The 23552-nt window shown below is 41.8% G+C and overlaps 1 protein-coding gene across 17 annotated transcripts in view; it reads right to left on the reverse strand.

Moving 5' to 3' along the window:
- The window catches only part of syne1a (spectrin repeat containing, nuclear envelope 1a), a 134861-nt gene that overhangs the window by 7504 nt on the left and 103805 nt on the right, over positions 1-23552 (reverse strand). For 12 of the 17 annotated variants that reach the window (XM_044168435.1, XM_044168433.1, XM_044168442.1 and 9 more), the window contains 38 exons: positions 23302-23430; positions 22994-23158; positions 22641-22856; positions 22414-22515; positions 22172-22291; positions 21861-22061; positions 21579-21752; positions 21341-21472; positions 20976-21172; positions 20622-20754; positions 20318-20500; positions 19993-20142; positions 19646-19822; positions 19384-19539; positions 19132-19287; positions 18863-19033; positions 18489-18622; positions 18160-18364; positions 16979-17161; positions 16688-16834; positions 16326-16480; positions 15425-15572; positions 15243-15337; positions 14893-15127; positions 14186-14380; positions 12670-12795; positions 11302-11457; positions 10404-10562; positions 9547-9713; positions 6105-6267; positions 5182-5369; positions 4677-4827; positions 3817-3999; positions 3381-3518; positions 2950-3141; positions 1935-2253; positions 1139-1207; positions 551-684 (listed from right to left, as the gene is read on the reverse strand). In XM_044168435.1, coding sequence (XP_044024370.1) covers positions 551-684; positions 1139-1207; positions 1935-2253; positions 2950-3141; positions 3381-3518; positions 3817-3999; positions 4677-4827; positions 5182-5369; positions 6105-6267; positions 9547-9713; positions 10404-10562; positions 11302-11457; positions 12670-12795; positions 14186-14380; positions 14893-15127; positions 15243-15337; positions 15425-15572; positions 16326-16480; positions 16688-16834; positions 16979-17161; positions 18160-18364; positions 18489-18622; positions 18863-19033; positions 19132-19287; positions 19384-19539; positions 19646-19822; positions 19993-20142; positions 20318-20500; positions 20622-20754; positions 20976-21172; positions 21341-21472; positions 21579-21752; positions 21861-22061; positions 22172-22291; positions 22414-22515; positions 22641-22856; positions 22994-23158; positions 23302-23430 — 6204 coding nt within the window. The other 5 variants (XM_044168434.1, XM_044168440.1, XR_006374844.1 and 2 more) reach the window with 5 other exon arrangements.

Below are 23552 nucleotides of genomic sequence, written 5' to 3' on the forward strand. Positions count from 1 at the left end.
TAGGTGTGTGGCAAAGAGTGATTTATAATAATGAAACAATGAACACGTGAATATTAAGAATGATTATGATAACATGATACAGCTTCTACAATTAGTTTCACCACACCGGTAATTAGTTTCATAAACCTAATTAGGCCCAAACTTTCCTGCGTGGAGGTTCTAAAGCTCATATATTCGACTACAAGCCAAGACTACTTTGCTACTTTATTGTTTAAACATAAATGATTGCATTTATTCCAATTAAGACCCTTATTTGAATTCTTCAGACTAACTTCTTGTATGTTATCTAAATAGATAAAGCCAAAAGCAGAATATTTTACAGTCAACGGAAAATTTAAAAGGTGAAAATGTTTAGTGGTGGTTCTCATTTTGTCCCACCAAAATGACTACAGTGGACTCAGACAACCATAAATACCTATAAAAACCTCATAAATGCATTTAAATGGAAATGTTAATGATATTCATGTATTTGCTCGAAATAAAAGTTTATACATTGATTTTTAAGTGTGTAAGCGTGATTACTATGTTGCTACAAATGAACAGGACTCACGTAGCCCATGTATGTGGAGTCGATGTCAGGGCTGGAGCGGCTGGCGGTGGCCTCTCTCTGCTGCAGGTGGTATCGTCCTGCATCCAAAGCCTGATCCAGCTGTCTGAGACTGGCCTCCAGTTGGCCTGGCTCACCTGCACAGAGACCACAACAAGGTCATGAAAACTAGGAGGGTAACGTTTTCAAGGCAAAGTTTTTTGTTAGCATGCTGTTGGTGTAGATTGATGCTGTGATGGCATGCATTAGTCTGAAATGCAAAATAACGGCAAGTCATGGCAGAAAAGAACACAGGAGTGAGGTTTTAACATGTTAACAATGATATTAGCTGTGAAATGAATGAAAAAACAAACAAATAAAAATGCGATGGTTGAGATTAGCATTTAGTGATCTGGACCTCAGCATGCAGTGATGTCATCTTTGCATTTTTAATATGCAAAGATTTTTCTGGATGGTGGGACATGCAGCCTGAATAATGCTTCCTTGTGTGGTAGTAAAATTCTGTTTAAAAAAAGCGTGTTTTAGTTGTAGTTTAGGGCATGCTCTCTCTCTTATGTCATGCTGTGGCACCGGGGGGCTGCTGTTTCCTACCAGAGGACGATTTCAATGTGTTCTCAGTCAGTTTTATATAGGCCTCTGGGCTCTCTGGGATAACTACATCTGGGAAGAGAGACATACAACATACACTACTTATAATGTGGACATGACTGAATGTGATATCTGTGCTAATCCATAATGAGTTGGCACTGATGTCAGATCTGGATTTTATTTATGTTATTTTTATTTTGTGTTTCTTCAGTTAGATTTTTTCTGGTGTTTTCATTTAATGTTTCAAAATGTGGCCCACTGAGACTATAACTGGTGCCAGTTCTGTAGAAATAACTGGACTTCATTTGAATACTTGTTGGTTGAGATTCCACTTATTTGAAAAGATGCCTTGTTTTCAAGACAGCTTCCACAGCAAAATGTTAACACATTACAATACTGGAAATACATGTTTGTGTAATAATTTATTGCTCTGTGATTTATATTTTTCTTGTGGCAGACTGTCACTAAAACCTCTCTCTAGCTAACAATACATTCATATTATTTCAAACAGCTTATCAGGATTCGTACAGTACAAATACTTAACTTGGTAATGTTTTATTGTACATTTATTGTAATGTTTTACTGTGTACTCTTTAAGAATACTACCAATTAATTGGAATCAACACTGTCAATGTTTTTCCTATAATGAGTACCAAATTATAAAGTTCTTTCCAGGAAACTTGCAGACCTGTAAAATAACATGTTACTAAAACATCTTATGATTACATCCACAAGCAATCAATATTTATCCATTAAGTCAATCATCCATCATACAGAAAAGTAGTAAATTTGGACCAACCTGACAGCACTGCGGCAGCCGTCCTCAGATACTCATCCTCCTCCTCTTGCCCTTGGCTCCTTTCCCCATGGCCTCGTCCTCCGGGGCTGTCCAGACCTCTGCTCAGGTCGTAGTCATGGTCCCACTCTAACGGGATGGAGTCCACGCTGGCTGGGGTGTCACGTCCCGAGCGGTCTGCCCGAATGAGGGCGGTCGTACCCGAGGCTGGACGGCTGGACGGCCGGGGCAGAGAGGAGTCGCCCCACTGCAGCTCAGAGAGGTCGCCACCTTCCTCCATGTCCAGCTCTCTGTCTGAACCATCGAGCTCATCATCGGCCAGCTGGGAGAGAAGGACAGAAAAATGTTAGCAGAAGGAAGGAAAGCAAGATGCTAGGAGGGACAGAATAAAGCAAGCAAGAGAGAAATTGCTAAATAACACACAGAAATTAAAGAGTCAGACACTGCAAAGGTTATAGAAATGTCCAAGCATGTGTAACTAAGAAGTGCGAGGTGAGCGTGTGCGCTGTACTGACTGTTAACATGCACATTTAACATGAGTGTGCATTCCTTACCAGCTGTCAGCAAGAAACTATGTAGGACACATGTTTTCACTATGTTACGGGTGGTGAAGGAGGACAGTTGAATTTTGTACTGTGTTTACAGAGCACTTTGAGTTCACTTCGAGTGTCACAACAATCTCTGCACACAGTTCACTTCTCTTCACAGTGATACTCAGTCAGCAGTAAATATATGAAGTGGTAACTCATGCTTCACACCTGCTAGTACTTCTGTTTGGGCTGTTCTATTTGCATGTTAAATGTACAGAGAAAGTAGTCCCTAATATGGAGTCAGCACTACTTTAGCAGGAAATCAGATTCCCTTGCCTCTTTGCAAGCATCAGGCATAAATGTCTCTTACTAACTTACTTGAGTTTCAGCGTGCATTTCCACTGGAGGAATATTGTTTTATTGTTAAGACGACACAGAGTATTTTCTGCACGCTAGCTGATGTGTGTCATCTGTGTATCTTTACTCACAGGCAGTCGCGTGAGTTTCTTGTAGTATCTGTCGACTCGTCCGAAGACCTCCTGGCAGTATCTCTGCAGCTCCTCCAGCTCTTCCTCGATGACGGCTGCGTCCAGAGGTTCACTCTTCTCAATCAGAGCTTCACCCTGTCTGAACACCAGCTCAATCTTCCCCGTGTTCAGATAGATCTCCTGCTGGAACGCCTGAGAAACACACATAGCAGAGGTCAGAGAAAAGGTGAACTGCATCAAACAATAATGAGGATTTAATTGATCGTGTACCCAATAAAATGTTTAAATCAGACATTTCCCATCACAGTTCAGCTAAGCTTAAAGTGACGCCTCAAAGTCACTCAGTCAAAACACTTCAAGGTTTTGAATTTACAGTAATGCAAACAGGAGGAAAGGAAACATTATTCAAACATTGTTTCTGTCTTCATTACCCTGAGCTGTTTTATCTTGGCCTGAACGTCACACTCAGAGAAGTGCTCTATGTTGGTCAGCTGGAGGTCCATCTCCGTCAGCCACACCAGGATGCTGTCTCGTGCCGTCTCAAACTCCTCTCTCTGGCTGATGAAGTGCTGAATGACAAAAGGAAACATACAAACAACCATGCTTTATTGTTTTTATTTATCTTTTTATGAATTTAATTTAAGAAATTAATTAATTAAATAAATTTAATTGTGAATGGAGTGAAGTAGTAGGATATTATATTGGATATGGACAGAATGTATTAATACTATCTGTGGCCAAATGGAATGACAGAATAAGTCAGATAATGGAGAGCAAATCAGTTGTTATATTAGACCCAAATGGCCAGGGTTGCATAACTAACTTGCAAACCTCAGTCATTGAGCCAACAATCTAAGACGATGTTACCTTGAGTCTGCGTAGGATGGCGGTCACCCTCTTCTGCAGGTTATCCCATCGCTTGTTCCCATCATGCACCATTTCTCGGAGTCGGCAGGAGGAGTCGGTGCGGTTCTCCCTGGCCAGACGGCGGTACTGTTTGTTTATGAGCTCCAGCTGGGTTAGGCACTCCTGCACCTGACGCTGGAAGGCCTGCGACAAACAAACACACACACACACACACACACAATTTAAAGCTCTGAATAGGACACACTTATTTGGAAACATGCATTATTCTATTTTTCTTAAAACTTTTTTTATGTGCATGCACAAAGAAAACAAACAATTAACAAGGACTACAGACGGCGTGCACAATCGGTAAACCTATTTTCTGTTCTGCAGTGAGACAGAAAATGCAAAAAAAAAGGAACAAAAATAATAAATAAGTGATCATTACATGATAAAGCTTAAAATCCTGAAATATGCAGAGTTTATCTATGTTTAACTAAAACAAACTTTCCGATCAGGCACAAACAGTGCAGATCCCAGTGGCCCAGGCCAGACAGTCAGCTAGCAGGAATGTGCACGTGCTCAGTGATAGACTGCAGCAGCTGAGCAGACCAGTGCAGGCGAGTTTAAGCAACATGACACTGTTTTCTCTTTTTTCTGTCTCTGTCTAGAAATGTATTTAGCTCACATGAAGAAATGTCAGACAGGAAACTTTAAAAACATCAAAGGATGCACATATGAAAACATTAGATTTAAAACAAGACAAGCATCTGGCTCTGTGTTTATTTTGCTACCAGTGCAGCTATGTATATATGCACACACAGTGCAACTGCAGCTGTCTTTTACTCCGCATTCTGATAATAAAAGCGAAATAGACACACCTCAAACTTTTTCAGCTCCTCTTTAGCAACAGTATACAGAACTCCAGAGGAGTTAGGCAGAGCTGCTGTCCTTTCCGAGGTCTTCAGCCAATCCTCAAACCTGGAGTAATCATCCAGAAACTTCTGCCACAACCTCCACGTCTCCTCAATCCTGCACAAACAAATCTTTCAGTAATGTCATGGCTACGTGGCTTTCTTATATATATATACATACATACATACATATGATAGTGGTAGTATAATCAGCAGTATTATAGTACACCATAGAAGGCAATGGGATTTGGTTGGCATCAAGTGAATCTGTATATATATTTATATATGTAAAATACGGGATGGCCCATTCACGTCACAGTTGGCCATCTCAACTATGTATGATTAAATTTAACTTTGCAACTTTGAAAACTCACACAAAAATAAATCACTGACTAATAATGTTTTAATCGTATCATCAGTGCATGCATATGAATGTAGTATGTAAGATTGAATTTATCCAAGAGGCACTGACTTGAGCCTCCTCTCCATGGACATGGCACAGATGTTCCTCCAGCGTCTGTCCAGCCCTCTGGTGGCCTGCTGGATGGAGTCACACTCTGTCTCTGTGGAGCAGGCGTCACAGTCGTGTAGCAGGACTTCACACAGGTTCAACACTGAGGCCACACCCGTGCTGTGTTTCTCTATGTCCCTCTGCAGCTCCTAGAAATCATTCAGAATAATATCTTGATTTTTGCAGCACTTACTGTATTTGTAGCATTTAGCATTTCTCTAAAGGGTGTTAAATGTTGCTTGATGTCTTCTGCCCCTCCTTCCGGACTTTGCTTCACATGTGTTTATCTATATGTTTTATGATAGAAAGCATGCTCCTGTTATGCCATGAATCAATTCAGCAAATGTCTCCCAAAAGTGTACAGAAGGAATACAGTCAGGCTGCTAAACTACAGTAAATGGATGTGTTAGCTAACTCTGCAGCTCAGGGGAGGAAGGTCAGTGGGGTCTCAAAATCCAGTCTACATTTAGAGCAGCATCTTGGCAGCAGGAACAATACTGATCCTGACTGCAGGCTAGCTTAAAACAAACAGTGTGCATGAGTCATGCTGTGATTTCCTCATGTGATTCATTTTCCACCAACTCAGTCTGAGTCATATGGTTCTGCCATTATTTTGTATTTACAAAAGTACATACTCACAAGTACATGTGTGCTTGTTTGTTTGTGTGTGAATGTGCTTGTATGTCTGAGTGTGCATATGTCTTGTGCTATGTGTGCAGGATGTTGGTACCACATATTACTCAAACGCTGCAAACGTTTGTAACTCTTTCACAGAGAATGTGCTAGTTCATTTTGCATTCCTCAAATGCCTGTAAACACATCAGTAAACTATTCTGCTTTGCATTTTTGTAGCCCAGGACTGTTTTGTGTGCAGTCCCACTTGCCTGCTGCTGATTGAGTTTCCTCTGAATCTCCTGGTCGTCACAGGTGTCGTAGACGATTGGCCTGGACAGCTCCGTCTCAATGTGAGCCAGCCATGAACGCAGACTGCTCATGTTTTTATCTAACTGCTGCACCGCCACCAGGGTCTCCCTCAACTTCTTCACCCTGGTAGAAAAACAAAGTCAGAGAGGGAGTCAGAGTCAACACATGGGACAAGTGTAAACACTAAGACAGGCAGTGTGGTAAGGGAGAACTGTGTTGACAGATTCTTGCACAACTTGCTAAGTCAATATTTCAACAAACCATAAAACACGCTGTAAATATAACGGGTAAATCACTAATTTGATTTAAGGATCAAATAATCAAATAAAAGTATATCAGAGGTGACATCAGTTTTAAAGCATTAAAAGTTGTTGAAATACAGTCTATGTCTTGAAATGCATGACAGTATCAAATGAAACATTTTCAGCAAAGTGATTTTCTTAGAAATATTAGTTATTTCTGCTTATTTTTGTAGAGGTGTAGAAACAACATGTAACAAAAAATAATGCAGAACAGGAAAAAAGCTTTAATTCACCAGAGAAACACATTGAACACATTTTTGGATCTGGTTGTGAATTTCAAGTAAGAATGAAAAAAAAAAAACAATCCCACAGAAACTCTTTGGTAGCATCTACATTGTAGACACAAAACAACAAAGAGTTACTGTGTGTTCCATGTTCAGCTAAACAAAGCACAAGAGTAATATGAGTATGAGGAGAATTATTTCACATCTGCGCTGAGATATTTTTGTTGGGAAGTGATGAATCCTTACATGACCTTACACAACAACTGGGAACCATTTTAGATCTGCAAACGCTTGACATTTCTGAACCCTCACAACTGCAATCAATGATATTTGAAACATGTTTAAATTAGCCAACATACAACTCTTACAACAGTTTATCCAGCCAGCTTGACATTCAGCTCCCCACCCTGCAGAGCAATGCAACTCTCACTGTCTCACCAAGACTTGATTAAGAATGAAGGCGGCGGCCATTAAATATTACATAAACAAACTAAGTACCATAATCTGATGACAAGAGACACATTTAGCAGGTCTACTCTACTATCACTTATCATCTTGCAGCTCTAATGTGCAGTGGCTTTATGTGCTGCATGGTGTCAGCTGCACACCACAACTCAAAATTCCTAAATCACTGTCATTTCACAGTGCAACATACTGCAGATACAGTAGTTTGACTGTTTACATTATAGGGCAATATATTGCATAGCCTCACACACAATCCATTGCACACACCGGTGCTTGGTCAAATACAAACTGTAAATAATTAACACTTGTAAGCATTTGCAACTTGTTGTTGTACAAGGTTGCACATAAGGTCAGGTTCATTTTGATGTCAATCAAACAATGATGTCTGTCTGGAACTTATTGTACTGTCCTGTGTGGCAATCTCCTCCCTATGCTGCAAACCCAGACAACACCTGTCAGATATTTTGACACACTAGTTAAACCAGATCTGCACTTAACCATGAAGCTAAAACAAAATAAATAAATATTGCATATAAGAAGCTGGAGCCCTCTAAAACCCTATGTAGAACAGAAACATACTTAACACTCATTCTTATCTTGATGCTGTAGCACTCCACATAAATAATCATAAAAAACATTAGAAATGTGTGTTATTCACAGTATGTGCTAAAAACACAAGGTAACATATAAACATCTAAAGTCCATGAAAAATTAGCTTGGGGGGAGGAAAGCCCATGAGGCTGATTCACTCTTTTTCAAGATCGTAGACTGTTGTTGTGTACAGTGCAATCTTAAAAAACAGCTTCAACATAAATTCTCAAGTTTGTCCTGCCTGTTGACATCGCAGTCGCAATCCGGCAGATCCTCACTCGGGCATCCTGCCATATCATCCGTCCCTAAATCCAAAACCATGGGGGTGCGGAAATCCCAAAGACAACGTTAACGTCAAGAAGCGCTGCGGTGTCAATCCAAACACTCTTCTCGTTCGTCTGCGTGCTCCACATGGGACTTTCTAAACTAAACTAAGGTAGTGGTGGGGTGGCACAACTGTGACTTATCAACTGTTGCTCTCCAAGGTTAAAAAAGAGAGATGAGTGTATATGTATGTGTGTGTGTGTGTGTGTGTGTGTGGGAGAGTGTGAGTGCCTGAGAGTGACAAGTGCTGCTGTTTCTAAAAACAGACTTACAGTCAGAGGCATGTGCCGCAGAGCTGGCCTGTGTCGGAGTATCATACACCAAAGACACACAAAGGGAGTGTGAGCAGAAGCAAAAGCTGGATGCTCCATGCATGTGAGAAAAGTTCGATGGATCGGGCACAATGACAAGAAAAGTTTTCCAACAAAACAGGAGAATAATAATAGATCATCGTTTCCTCAGAAAATAAATACTCCAGAAATAGTCAAGAAATTAATCCACAAGAAAATTCTAAAGACAACATTACATTGTCAGGTACTCTACTCTCTGTGACGCCTACAAACTGTCTCTCCTGCTGTTTTTTAATAAACGACAAATATAAGAGACAAAGAGAGTGCAGCTGTCTGTATGAGGTCAGATACTGCCCCCCCTCCTTTCTTCCCTTGTCCAGTACAGTCCCAGAGGGCAACAGCCAGGGGGGAAGGGTCAGGATGGGGGTAGGTCACTTTCACTTCACAACATACAGAAAGAGGAGTTTATGTTTTCCATATTTTCCATATTAAATCAACACAAAAATGAGAGAGAATACTATATTGCCAAGTGCATTTTGGATTCACTCAGCTAGTACAAGAATGGTTCCAGCTCTGGTAAGCAGAAATGTCCAGAGTGCCAAAAAGGTAGATGGAGACAAAAGAAGAGAGTCGAGGAGGGATGAGGAATGTGACCTCTCTCTGCTTGGTTTGCGGCTCCACTAAGTGGAAGCCCCACTGACACCAGCAAGGAACTCAGGAAATGCCTCAGCAGCATTGTGGGAAAATGAATTCCCCATCACGTGTGTGGAGTGTCATGAAGGATACCATGGTAACGAACCGAGGCCAAGGCATGCCATCACTAATATAAACCCTCCTCCACTAAGAGGAGTGATGCAAGCTTGGGATGTGTAGGGTGAAGAGTAATCATTGTGACAAAGTTACCTCTCTCTTTTCATCCAAATAATGATACTGTGAGGACTCTCTATGTATTTTTTCATTTATCAGAGCATAAACTGAAGCCATGGTTGATGGATGGTGTGTAAATAAACTTGTCACTAGTCATTCTAGTACACACATTTTTACACTTAGACTTTCTTTTCATTACCCTGAATGGTTTGAAGTATAGTTCTGAAACACTTTAGTAGACAATACACATAATATTTGACTTTATATCTTCTCAACTTTTTAGGGAGTCCACTCAAACTCTACTATCAAACAACAACTGGTTCTTGAGAGTACACCCACCTGGCAGCGATGAGGTCCAGCAGGTGTTGCCAGCGCTCGCTGACTTTGCTGAGTTTGTGTTGGATCTCAGCCGCCTTGCTGTCTTGGCTGGCCCTGGCCAGGCGCCCGCCCATAACCTGCAGCTGGTGCTTGTTCTCCTGAGCTACACTGATCTCTTCCTGGTAGTCCTGGGAGAGAGACACCAAGAAGTTTAACACAGGGAGGTATGAGTGTGGTTAGCGTATGTGTGTGTGTGTCTGTGCAACTGTGTATTAGAGCTGCAGATGAGACCACATTAGTTAGTCAAGACCGAGTGTAGCGTCACTTCCAGAGCAATACTCTCACTGGGCAGTAAATACTTATTTTGACAAAATGATACCATTTTGTAAAAATGATGTTTTTATTCACTGTTCCAACCATGCCATTGACAAACAACTATTAACTATTACTCTAACTCTTAACTAGCTAAGATTGAAACTAGTAATTGTTCGTTTTGTTTACTTCTTTTATTCAAATCCCAATGCATGTACCCTAATTTAAAGAAAACTTTAAAAAAGTACACAAGATGATAAGCCTTGTCTACAAGCTATAATAGTCTCAGGTAAATTTCTTACTCGGGTCATTTTAAAATGACTAAACAATACATTTTTAGGTAGGATTTGGACAGTAAATATAGTACATAAGTAAATACATCAATCAGTGCATAGTGGTGGACAAGACCTGGAAATGCTTAAGTCATAATAACAACTGGACTCAACATTACACTTTGAATCTGGTTGTACTAAGTGCACTTCTGCATATAGATGTGTTGTGTTCATTCATTTCTACATATGTGCATTTCAGGTATGTTTTTTGTCAAGATTATGTGCTGAAATCACCTTGCGCAATTTTTCGATCATCTCTTCAATACTGATGTCTCCATTCTGAGAGACCTTGCTCTCCATCTGTGTGAGCCACTCACACAGTTCCTTGTTCTTCTCATTGAACACTGCCCACTCATTCAACTTCTCGCTCACCTGCTGCCTGCGCAGGGAAAGCTGAGGGGACAAAGGAGAGGACAGAGTGGGATTTGTGGGACAGAGAAAAGGGAGAAGGGAGGGTATGAGAGCAAAGACATGGAAAGGAAATTAGAGGGATGATGAGAAAAAGAGTCAAAACATGAAAAAGATGTGACAATTTGGTAGTTTAGTAGAGGGAAAGATTGAGGGAAAGAACAGAATTGTTGGAAGATAAACACAAAGACACAAAATAATCAGGGGTCTGATTGCACAGTGTATGCTAAAATCAACCACCACAAAAAACAAAAACTCACTTAATCAGCAACCAGAATATGCCCAGTCTTGTTAATTCTTCTAATCCTTTCTCAATCTCCCTTCACAGTAACACACAGGTCACAACAACACTGTCGATCCTGTGATGCCTGAAGTGTGCCATGGATATGGAAAGTTAGCCACAGCTGAACTCTTACTCTGTCAATTGAACCACAGCTGTTAACACTGTCTATCTTCAGCAGGAATCAGCACTGCATGAGAATATGTACTGGGTACAGGCCAACATGATTTCATTTCGATATAGTCTCTCTTTATTTTCATGTCCTCTGAATGCTTCAACTAACTGGGTTATGCTAAGGGCACATTTAAGGAGACACTCCAGGATGTAACAACTTAGTCTGAGATTACACAGAGAAAGCAGTTATTGGGAAATAAAATAACATCAGCCTTTTAAACACCCAAGAAAAAACAGAAATTCATGGTCATGTGTAATGTGTGAATCTACCTGGTGGCAGACCTCCCCCCACTGGCACTGTAGCAGCTGGAGGCGTTCCTGTAGGACTGTGATGTCATCTGCACTGACCACGCCTTCCAAGGAGTCCCTCAGCAGGAACAAGGAAGTGAGGTCATCGGTCCAGCCCTCCACACTGCTCTCCAACTCCTGCATCCACATGACATGACAAGAAATGATGTACAACATGCAGAGAGATGATCTATAGCCTTAAATGCAAAGATAAACTCAAACTAGCCTGCACGTAGAGTAGGAAAACCACAGAGCAGAGCTACTAAGCTCAACTGCAGCTGCTGCACCCTCAGAAATAGTGATGAGGAAAAGCAAAACAGCAAACTGACAATGAATATTGCAGCAAGGCATATTGCAAAAAGACACAAAGTTTCTTCTAAATGCAAGAATTTGTTGTTTTTTTGATTAATAGCATAAAAATAACAGTAACATGTTACATTCAATGAAAATAAAACAGCTACATTCAATGTTAAAGGCAGGATATGGTAACAGACCCATCAAACCTTACATCTCCTCCTCCTCCGCTTTTGCTGCCATGTAATCATTTGTGGACCCGGAGAATGTCTCCATCACTCAACACACACAAAAGGAAGCACACACACACAAATACACCCCCACTGGAAACAGGGATGCTCTCGCTCTCTCACTCACTCTCATGCGCATGCACCCTCTCTATCTCTCTCCCCACCCCCTCTCTCTCCTCAGCTAACTATGTGCAGCTACTCTCACAGCCCTCCTCCTCCCTGAGGAGGATGAGTCATACATGAAACATGACTGCATACAGTGTCCAGTGGTTAACACAAACTGCAAATTATCATATGTGAATTTTCACACAAAAATTTGATGATTGCTGTGGAAAGAAAAATAAGAGCATCCCTGTTTGCTCATTCCAGCAGCATCCTGACATCATTTCAGCCTGAGCCATATTAATAATTCTTTACTAAGACAGACTCTTTTTTGAAAAGGGAATACAGAAAACAAATGATATGCAACTACAAAAATAACAAGCATCATTTTTTAAATTAGATAAAGACTCAAAATGCTATGTCCCTGCAGGAGAATAAACAAAATTTCTACCAACAGTCTGAAAACCAAACAAACAAGGTCACATAATGAGACAGCAGCTGATAGATAAAGACGTTTGTTTTTTTTTGTTTTTTTTGCTGCTGGTCTGTCTGTTTATCTGTTTGTCCCTTTAGTGAGATTAAAGGGTAGAGGGAGGACAAGTCTGTGTCTGTGGATGTGTGTGTGTAAAAGAGAGACAGAGAGAACTATCTGAAAATTTGTGTGTTTGTGTATGTGTGTGTGTGTGTGTGACAGTTAATACAATGTGTATTAGATTCTCCTCACCTTGCATCTGATTTGCTCTGAGTGTAGCTCCTCATGGTGGTCAGGCAGTGGCAGAGACAGCTTCCTCTTGAAGGCCCTCAGCTTCTCCAGTGACGCGTTTATGCCCTTCTCACATCGCTCCCAGTTCTACATACACACACAAAAACACACACACACAAACACACACAGTGAGAATTAGAGCATAAAACACACACATACAGTATTATACACTCAAACACACCCACAGACTGCAGATCTTTTTGTAGTTGCTATAAATTCTTCCTCCAGCTGCAGCTGAAGCATCAGTACGGGTAAGCTGCAGAATACACAATCATAAACTGACAGGCATACACAAACACACATTTCAACCCAAGGGCCACATCAATTATCATGCTGTAGACAGCCCACTCGGCTCTGAACCTACCAAGCAACACCATAGAGACAGAGTGATACAGCAAAAACCCAACAGCCAAAGAAAATAATTAATTCAGCTTCATGACAAAAGAGGGAGGTTCTGCTGCAAGGGGCACGGATTACAGCTATTTTTAGAGTCCAATTCAGGATAAAACAGGGCAATATTTGGTAAGAAATGCTGCAGCAAAGTGTCATACCTGAAGCAAGAGTCATGGTAAAAGAACAGCCAGGGTAGAACTGGAATAGCTACAGCAGCTGCTCTATGAGTGCAAGAGTAACTAAGATCGTAGGAGAATAAGATTCAGAGGAAGAGAGGAGAGAACCATGTTGAACAAAAAAGCCAAATTCCCAGATGCATCTTTTAAACTTTGTCACTCGGCCCATTCAAAACTGGGCACGATCACAGTTTGTAAAATCTACCTAGCAGGGTTCGAATCATTACAGCTCACTGCACAGTGTCCACACTCTGCACGTGTGTGTGTTTATGTGGATGTGTGCCCTGGGCTGGCACTTTTTTATCTTTGTGCATTTATGCTATTTTGTAATGCTTGAGTGTGAAAGAGTGTGAGAAGATACTTAGCAATCTATGTGCGGACAGAAGTGAGTGTGCTCCATCTCTGTCCTTCACTTCTTTTCAGGACTCAAGGTGCAGCGTTGCATAATTCATGCAATAACCTGGTTTCGCTGTCCTGCATGTGCAACCGGGCTGCCTCATTAAGGGCTCAGATGCCTTTCAGCTCCCTTCACAGCACCTTTACGCTGCAGCTTGATAGAGACACAGCTTCTAGCTTAGCGTTCAACACAGATTGTGCTCAAATGAGACTTCACATACCTGCATATGTACAAGATGTCCCATAATCCAGCACTGATCAGTAATCTTTTCACCCTTAAAACTGTGGTCTAGTGTTGCATGCCATTGAGTATAGGAACCTAAGCATTGAACAGTGAGTGGAAATAATCAAATAAAAAATGAAATAAAAAAGACACTACAGTCTGTATGTTATGTTGTCATTTGATTTTACTGTAGCTTAGACAGGAGAAAGAAGAGCCAAGAAAGCAACAAACCAAGAAAGAAGTACAAAGAATACTAGTTAGAATTATTCAAAGTGTAGTTTTGTCTGACCTTGAGCAAGCCGTGCAGCTCCCTCCTCTGCTGGTCCAGGCGGTGGTGGGCGTGTCTCCACCTCTCCTGAATCTCCATCAGCTCTGTCTGCAGGGTGGACTCAGCTCTGGTGTCGGCTGACAGCAGCAGACTCCTGCCGGCCTCCACCGTCAGGATGTAGCCTCCCTGTTGCCTCTGGAGCACTCGTTCCCTTAGCTGGAGGAGCAGAGACAGGGACAGTGGGCAGAGGGGGTAGAGGTTAACTGAGGGAGTCTAAGGTTGGAGAAGGGGTGAGGGTTTATTAGTAGGAGGTTTAGATTTACTTAGGTCAATTTAGTGTTTAATTAAAATATGAAATTTGAAGAGTTATAAGATGTAGAGGGAGTGGTTTTTAAATAGGACACGTTTGTAAAGATTGAACATGGCTAATTTGACAAAAATAAGTATTTAAATGAGCTCAAAGTCCTCCTTCAGTGACCTCAGAAATGATGCAAACTTTTTAAACAAGCTTTCTGAGAAAATAATTAGCTCAGGGCGAAGTGGGAGTGTCAGTGAGTGAACCCATCCCCAACCACATCAACCTGCTATATCGTTGAAATTACTTTTAATTAGAAATGTAATTTGCAAAGATAATAAAACAAACTAATTTCACAAAAGATTAGAAGTTTGAATGAGGTGATGAGTGAAGTGAAGAACTTTAAAAGCTCCTCCATAGTGTTGTAACCTACCTGTATCTGATCTAACAGGTTTCTGGCCTGCTGCAGGGCAACTGGTTCTCCTGGCTGATGTACATCTGGATCACGGGTCACTTCTTGAAGCCACTGTAGCAGCTTCTCTGCCATCTCCCGGTAGTTCTGCCACTGGCGGACCAGACTATCAATAATGCCCCTTCGCTGCTGGGCCCGCCTCACTACACACTGCCACTGATTGCTTAGCAAGGCCAGCTTCACACTGAAGTCATCTCTGTTAGGGGGACAAGAGAAATAATAGCATGTATGCTCCTCACAACTGGATACTTTTTTTTCACAAGATAGGTAAAAGTGTTTATAGGATTGTGCATGTCTTTGCGTGTGTTTACCTGTCGTCCACTTGTCCCTGATCCAACATACGATGGCCATCATTGATGATGGAGTAGAGAATCTGTTGCCTGCTAAACATTTCTGCCTGGAACAACTGCATGTACAGATACATATGTTAATAACAGCACTGTACATACAAAGACAGCAATTAGTACACATTTACATTTTATGATTCTCTGACCTCATGGTCTCTCTGCTGCTCCAGCAGACTCTGATAATTGCCTGAGATCTCGCCAGCCAGCTTCTGTTCAGTCTGAGACAGGAAGTCCATCCACGTCTCACACTTCTGGAGGAAACTCTGCTGCTGGAGCAACACTGCCTGCATTTTACTGGAGCGGGACAGAGAGAAGTCATTCAGAACATAAACAATGTTGTCACTACTTTATTTTTCCATATTTTACAGATCAGTAATAAACCATTATATTGCATATATAAAAATAATTTATAAATTGCCAGGTTGTAAGTTCATATTTAAGTGAAGGACACATTTGCATATATCTCCTCCAATGCCAGTGTGTCTTGCTGAGTCTTTTTAGCAACCCCAGGAACTTTTTGACCTTCTACTTTCTGAAAAAGGGCGGAAAATGATCTTGGTAAAAAGACATAACTCAACACCATTTATACCTGCAGGCTTGGTGGCTTATTGTAAAGTTAAAAACATAGAGCCTACACCTGCAAGCAAAACCTTCATTAATCGTTTAATTGTAATATATTCATTAGTGGCTTATTACGAATGTGTAAGCAGTTAATTAATATCTTACTAAATATTAATGATGTTTTTAGTGACAAATTACACACTCTCTTTAACTATGTCATTATACAGTTATTCAATAGAAAAAGAGAAGTAGTCTGCATGTAGAATAAGATCCCAAGCTTGTAAAAAGACAGTTGACCTACTTTTGTTACACTTAAGATGAAAGTTTAATAAATTTTTCTATATTTCAAGAACAAAAAAATTAATTCATGCTATTTCAGAAATACAGTTTCTTATATTTATTTTGGTGGGTGTTTAATTTGCAGTATGGTCACTAACTGCTCAGTGCTACTATAAACAACAAGTGAAATTTGAAGGTTTTAGCTACCTGAAGCGCTCAGTGAGGTGAGCGGAGTGAGCGGCCCAGGCTCTGTTGAGACTTTGCAGCCGTTTAACATCTCTGTCACTGACTGGCAGTCTGTACACCAACTCGTTAATGCGTTCCAAGTCTGGAGACAGACTGCTCAGCTTCAACAGGTGAACCTGGGATCACATTATTATACATTTTCAGTAGGATATGAAAGAAAGAAAAATGTGGATGTAATGAATTTAATTTACTGCAAAGCTTTTTGACAGAATGACATACTACATGATCATTTTACACAGATGCCCAGTCTTTTTGGTGAAAAAGCACCAGATGTTCAAACACAGATAATACAGCAATAACCAAGACAGCACTGTTTTTCATACCTTCAGTTTTTCCATACGTGCCTGGACCACAGTAAGCTCTGGTGAACCCACTGGGTCAGACCCCTTCAGCACCTCCTCAGCCTCCTCAGCTTTACGGATCAGTGTGTCCAACTGCTCTCTGAAACCCTCACAGGCCTGAGACCCAGACTACAAACAGTCAGACAGACACAATGAGAACACAGAAGTGATGGTCCACCAATCATATCCCCTTATTCATATATTGGAGTTGTATATAAGAATCAGTGACGTGTATGTAATTCTGCATATGCCCACCAATCACTGTTATCCTACCTGCACTACTTCCTGTTGCCTGTGAAGGGCGTGCTCCAGTGTTGCTAGGCGATCTGTGAGTGACAGGTGGTCGGACTGGAGGGCTGCCGAGGAGGAGGCGTCAACTTGGCTCTTCAGCTGTTCCCCTAAAGCCTGCAGCTGCTTGAGGGACTGCTGCACTGAGGCCTGGTCACCAAGGCATGCCTGCAACAGTGATGTCATCAGAGAGAGGCAGGTTAGGGACAGAATCACTGAATGTTTAGAGAAGTTAGTTAAAGAATATTTAGTAGTCATGGTATTTACATGTACACTAATGGCAAAGGGACAACAGGACTGCATATTCAATGCAAAGCCAATGAAAGACATAGTGGGCAAAGATGTTTTTATAAGGTATCCCTTAACTTATCCAAAATGTCAGGATTTAAGAAAAAATGTCACATATTTTTATACTTTGGAAAATGGAGTCCTTTCAAAACCCACTGGATAAACACCAAAGTGTGGTAACCCAAAGACAGCCATGTGATCCTTCTGCTGAAGTCAAAATAAAATGTTCATAAATACATTCAGAAAGAGTAAAACAAGGATTTCTTGTTAAAAGCTTTCCAGAAAGGACTGCACATGCACCAACAGCAATTACAGTCCTCAACCACTTAGTGTCAAGCAACTGCATCAGTGATCCTCAGTCAAAATAATAGTCTGCTTACAGTATTAGGACAGTGTGTCTCTAGACATCACCCAGCATGGCCCTACAAGCCCAGCGTGACACCGGGGGACCCCTGTAGTGTAAATCAGGGCCCTGTCTTTTTCTTTCCAGTCTCCTTTTCAAAAGGCTTTTGTTAGATTGTGCTGTGAATTTACATTCAAGCTGACAAAGGCGCAGGGTGCAATTTGGTATTCTGCAGAGGGGATAGAGGCTTTGTGAATCCTCATAGTGAGCTGACAAGCCATTTCAGAGCTTATTCGCAAGATCTTAGAAACCAAAGGAGGCTGAGGGTAAGCAGGAAAAAGTATCCTGGCATATTCTAAGCCACACAAAATGTGGATGTAGAAATAATCTAACACTAGACCTGGGTCCTGGAAGATAACTACAGAAGAAAATGTTTGAAGCATTAACTATTAACCGTTAACTAACTGCTGACTCTAAAAATGTGACGATAATCATATACTGGACCCCTGTGTTACATTGTTCCATCTCTACCCACATTGCAGTCCTTTATCCAGACGCTGCTCTCCTCCTCTGTGATCTCCCTGTCGGTGGCGCTCTTCAGCAGGCGATCAGCACGTTCCTCCTGTTTCTGAACTGCTGACACACACTGGCCATTCGATGACCTGTAGCGTTGCCACAACCCCAGCAGGGCTTTACTGCTCCTCAGCTGCTCTGAGATCTGCTCTAGTAGACGGTTCCACCTATAACAGAGGAGGAGAAACATATTGTTACATATTGATCTCAGCTCAGAAGGTAGTTAATTAAAAGGATTATAGCTGTAATTTGATTTTAAGTCACTCAGAGACGTGCTTTTGTTATCCCTACCTGATGTTGACGTCCTGGAGGGCTCTGTTGAGTGTTTCAGCCACAGATGGGTGGCACTCTGTCAGTAGCTGGTGTGTAACGGAGCCAAACTTCCTCAGGCTGCTCTCCTGTTTATCCATCTCCTCCTGCAGGTTCTTAAAAACACAGACACCCACTAAAAGTTAATTTCCTCTTCAATGTTTGTTAAATTTGTTCAACACATGCTGTTTATGACAGACACATCTCAAGAAGATGTCTTTGACAATTGTCTTTTGAACACTGTAGATTTTCCCGTTCACAATGACCTTCAACAGTTGTTGCAGTGAAATAACTTATGTACTGTGACTTTATGTACTATCAAATGTTACAGGCAGATCATTTTTTGCACTCCTCACCTCCAGACTCTCCACTTGCTGCTGTACTGCCTCTAGAGACCCGTTAAGGAGGCGCAGCCTGGACACAGAGTACCTCCCCTCCATCAAGTAACCGTTAATCTCCTCTGATGCTCGCCTGTACAGCGTCCACTGCTCTAGCACTGACCGCAGGCTCACCTTCATCTGACTTATCTGATAGGAAGGATGGAAGACAAAACGTGTAATCGTCATAAAGCACAATAGGAAAGTTTAGGCAACAACCATGAGGGTAAGGGATTCAAGAAGCTCACTGTGTGGTCCAAATGAGCCCAGGATTGGTTCAGTCCTTTGAGGGTCTCCTTGAGAAAGGAGCAAGCTGCTCCTTTCTTATCCTGGATGAGAGCATTTCCTCGTTCCTCTGCTTTCTCTAGATCCTTCTCTTTTTCCTTCACTAATTCCTCCAACTCCTTTAACAACAAAATACTTTTAATTTTCAGAAATATAGACATAACAAAAACTCAAATTGTGTGTGGCATGCATAGCAATGCTGTATGTATGTGTACCTGACAGTCTTTAAGTGCATTCTGCACCGATGCTACATCCTCTATCCTGTGTCTCTTCTTCAGTTTCTCCTCCTGTAGTGTGAGCCAGGTTTTCAAGGCCTGAACTCCATTTTCATGCTCTAACCAACCTTCCAAAAGTCCTTCCAAAACCTGAATCTAAAACACAAACACAATAAGAACAAAAACTCAAACAGCGAAGTGAAAATATAAGAAGAAAACATTTCAGTTCTAATTTGTGACTGCACTGTGATTAAAACATTACCTTTTCAGCAATGAGCCCCTGTAGTATCTGCCATCGTCTGTTCATAGCTCCCAGCTTTTCTGCAAAGTCTGTTTTGTCACTGCGCTTTCCTTCCACATCCTGACTGCTGATCTGCAGCACTGACTGGTTTACAAAGTCCACAGTCAACTGCTTACAGGTCAGATCTATGCGGAAACCCTGTGAAATACAAATGAGATGTGATGAGAATGTGAGGGAATAAGAGAAAAGAGCGGAGGCTTTTTGACGAATAACATGTCATGTTCTTTTGAAGCTTGACCAGAATGGTACAACTACTGAACTCTTTGGGTGTTAACAGAAAAATATTATTATAATTAAATATTTTGTACCTTATACTTCTGCAAGAAGTTCTGGACCTCCTCTGAGCCTACAGCTCCCAGGATTTTGTCCTGGTCTTCCTCCATGATATTCTCCATGAGAGAGATCCAGCTCATCAGCTCTGTGATGGCGTGCCGTGATGCCAGCTTCTCCATCTGCAACTAAGGCACGAGAGCAGAGGGGTTACAATGTTACAAATAGCCAAAATATAGTATCATTAGCTATGCCATGGTAATGCTAATACCAATTAGCACCATAAGAAATTACTTAAAACATTGTAACTAAATTGGGTGAAAATTGACAACCATTAAAGTGTAAAAGCTGCTTTTCTCAGACCTGGTGTAGCTTCTCTTGTACTACAGGAATACGAGTCAACAGCTCAGCCCACTGAGTGTCGATTTGGCCCAGGGCTGTCCTGAGACCAGCTGTATCTACTCTTTTCAATCGCAGAAGCTGGTTGCCTGTGCTTAGCACAGATGAACGCAAAGACGACTTAGCATCCACCTCTTTGGAAAACTCCTATCAGAAATAAAAATGACAGTGAGAGAAATTGTAATCTAACCATGTATTCATTAATAATATAGATGTTATAATTAGGCGTGTGGTACCCTTTTGATGCTCATATTGTAACCAAACTAACCAAGAAGGCGTAGAGGTGGTCTCTGACAGTCTCCAGCTCCTGAGGCACAGTCACTGACTGGGTTGTCCAGAACTCCAGCCGGTCCAGAGCTGTCTGCAACCAGTGGCTCAACTCTGCTGACTCATTCTGGTACCTGAAATTTATACAGAGGACAAAATATGATATTTAATTTAGTTCTGACAGCTTCTGAAATATTTAGGGGATCATTTTTACTGTATTTAACCTCTGGGTATCACAAACCGTATTACAGACCAAAACAATTTTGCTGACTCACATAGCTGCATAATTGATTTGAGATTTGATTCTTGACACACTGACAAACAAAACAAACTCAGATCATTGTTAGACCCTGACCTGCTCCAATGTTTTAGCGTGGAATCGAGGCGGTGCAGCTCCTTGTTGACCTTGGTGGTGGAGGAGAGCCAGTGTTCTCCCAGCTGGGTCAGCTGGTTCTCCAAGTCTGAACAGCCAACAGACAGAAGAAGCCTCTTGCCCTCCTCCAGGACCTGGTACAGCTGGGGCTGATTCTCTGTCAGTCTGGCCTTCAGACGCTAGAGGACAGTGGAGAGGACAGATGGATAATTGATTAATTAAAAATGTAATATTCTAATAAGCATGCTTGACTACAGCTTTCAGGGTAAGTCAGATTACATCTTGATACTGTATGAATGCATTTATTTGTGCAACATTGTGTGTCCAGTCTGGATAAAGTTCCTTACCTGGTAGAGACTGATCCTTTCAACAAGTCTTTCCTCTGACTCCTCTACCAGGCCTACAGTGGGGATGCTACACTCCACAGCTTCCAGCTGTCTACACAGAGCCTGGTACTCTTCAACAAGCCTGCTCCATGACTGTCAAAGAAGAGCGTGGCAAAGTTATTGTATTCTACATGTTGTTTCATTAAACTGAACTGTACTGCTCCTATTCTCTATCATTCTATTAATCACTCATTCACACCTCCAGTGTTCCCTCCAGCTCCACTCCCCTCCTGTGGGCCTGTTTGAGCACACTGTGGGCTAAGGCCATGGTCTCCTCCAGGGCCTGGCTTTCCCTCTGCGCCACCAGACCAGACACTTTACTGTAGAACGTCTTGGTGAGGATCATATGGCATTCCAGACCCTGGAAAAACTCCTGTAAATTTGAAAGACAATGTTAGAGAAGAAAGAAATTGGTCTATAAATTAACAACAATTATACTGCATTTCAGTGAAATGCCAACCCCGTTTACCACCCTCCTTACTTTGTGTTTGTCCAGTAACATCTGGACCTCTATGACAGAAGCCACTGTCATCTTCTGATCGGCAGCCATCTTGTCCTGGGCGGTGTCCACCAGGTCTGTGAGGTCATGAAGTGCAGCTTCATACTGAGCCTTGAGAGACAAGCCGTGGTTCAGGCTGCTGCGTCTGGAGCCCACCATCAGCACCAGCTCCTCATATGCATCCTACACAAAACCATTAACATGTCAGTCATTCAGTATTATAGTGCTGGGAGGTTATGACCCTAGGGGGTAAGAGAAGAACGAAATGAGCTCCACAGAGAATTTGATATTACCTGTAGTTTGAGAAGTTCCTGGTTGGAGATTTGGTCAGACTGAAGTCCCTCTGCTCTGGTCTTCAGCTCAGTCACTCTCTGCTCAGACTCTCTCAGACTGTCCTCCACCTCTGATAATGTCTACAAAAGATGCAACATATTTAATGAAAATGTCTTCTCAGAAGCTACTGACAATTCACTGCACCTGTGGGATTTCTATATTTTGTATCTTTTGTGCATCTGCCCTTGGTCGGGTATCATACCTCTATCTGTTTGGATGCAGGCCTATCCACAGTTCCAGCCAGCTTCTGTAGCAACTGGTGTTTACTTTCACTGAGAGATGTGAACAGCATCCTCAGTTCATTCTGGCAAGAACAACAGAAACAACATTCACACTAAGTAAGGCAAGTTTCCAAATCACTAAAAAGATGCTTCATACTCCAAGTTCAATCATAATCAGACTGGTGGTTCGACAGTCTTGCCATTGTACCTGGAAGGTTGAGTGTTCCTGCAGCCTGTCCCTCATGCTGTCACAGTGTTGTTCCAGGGTGGAATCCAGCAGCCCCATCCTTTCCTGCAGGCCCTCCAGTGTGTCCTCCATCAGGGCTCGCTCCTCTCCTCCACACAGCCGGCCCGCTCCTCCACCCAGAAGGTCTCTGCACTGGTTTACCTCCCTGGTCATCGCCTTAAGCTGTTTATTCAGACCCTGAACAGAAGAGGTCAGGTCAGTAATATAGCTAGTATATTTCATCCAGAGTTTTAATTGTGTTATTTATTCATGTCAACCTATTGTGTAACAATCTCTGTTAGCTGTGTTTACTACAACACAAGTGTCTTTAGTACCTCTAGATTTGTAAGTTGTGTGTCTGTATCTTCAGACAGCAGCATAGGACCAGAGAGCAGCTGATTCTCAGCAGTATCCAACCAGGAGGAGGCGGCTGAAACTGCAGCATACAGATTCTGCTGGACTGTTGTCACTTCTACTAGTTTACTGTCACCACTCGCTACCTGAGGAAGAACAAAAAATATTTAATCAGTACATTGAAAGCTGTCGGTAAGAACATTTTTGTTCTTTATTAAAAGACACAGAAATCCCCAGGAAAACCATAAGCAATGAGAGATTAAAATGAGGTAGAAAATCTGTGCTTCACCTCTTGTGTGATTCTTTCCAGAGTCTGGCTGCAGGCCTCAAACAAAGCTCTGGGAGAGCGAGAGTCCTGGTTGACAGACTGGCCTCTAAACACCCCACTGGTACTGGACAGACGGGATCGGTGGAGGACCTGCACACAAGAGTGACAAATGAGATATAAAAAACATATGAAGGTCAGACTGGCAGCAAACATAACAATGAAGATGAGAAGTTATACGAGAGGAAGAAAAAGTACCAACAGAATGCACAATG

This window comes from Siniperca chuatsi, linkage group LG16 (genome assembly GCF_020085105.1).
Source record: "Siniperca chuatsi isolate FFG_IHB_CAS linkage group LG16, ASM2008510v1, whole genome shotgun sequence".
NCBI lineage: Eukaryota > Metazoa > Chordata > Actinopteri > Centrarchiformes > Sinipercidae > Siniperca > Siniperca chuatsi.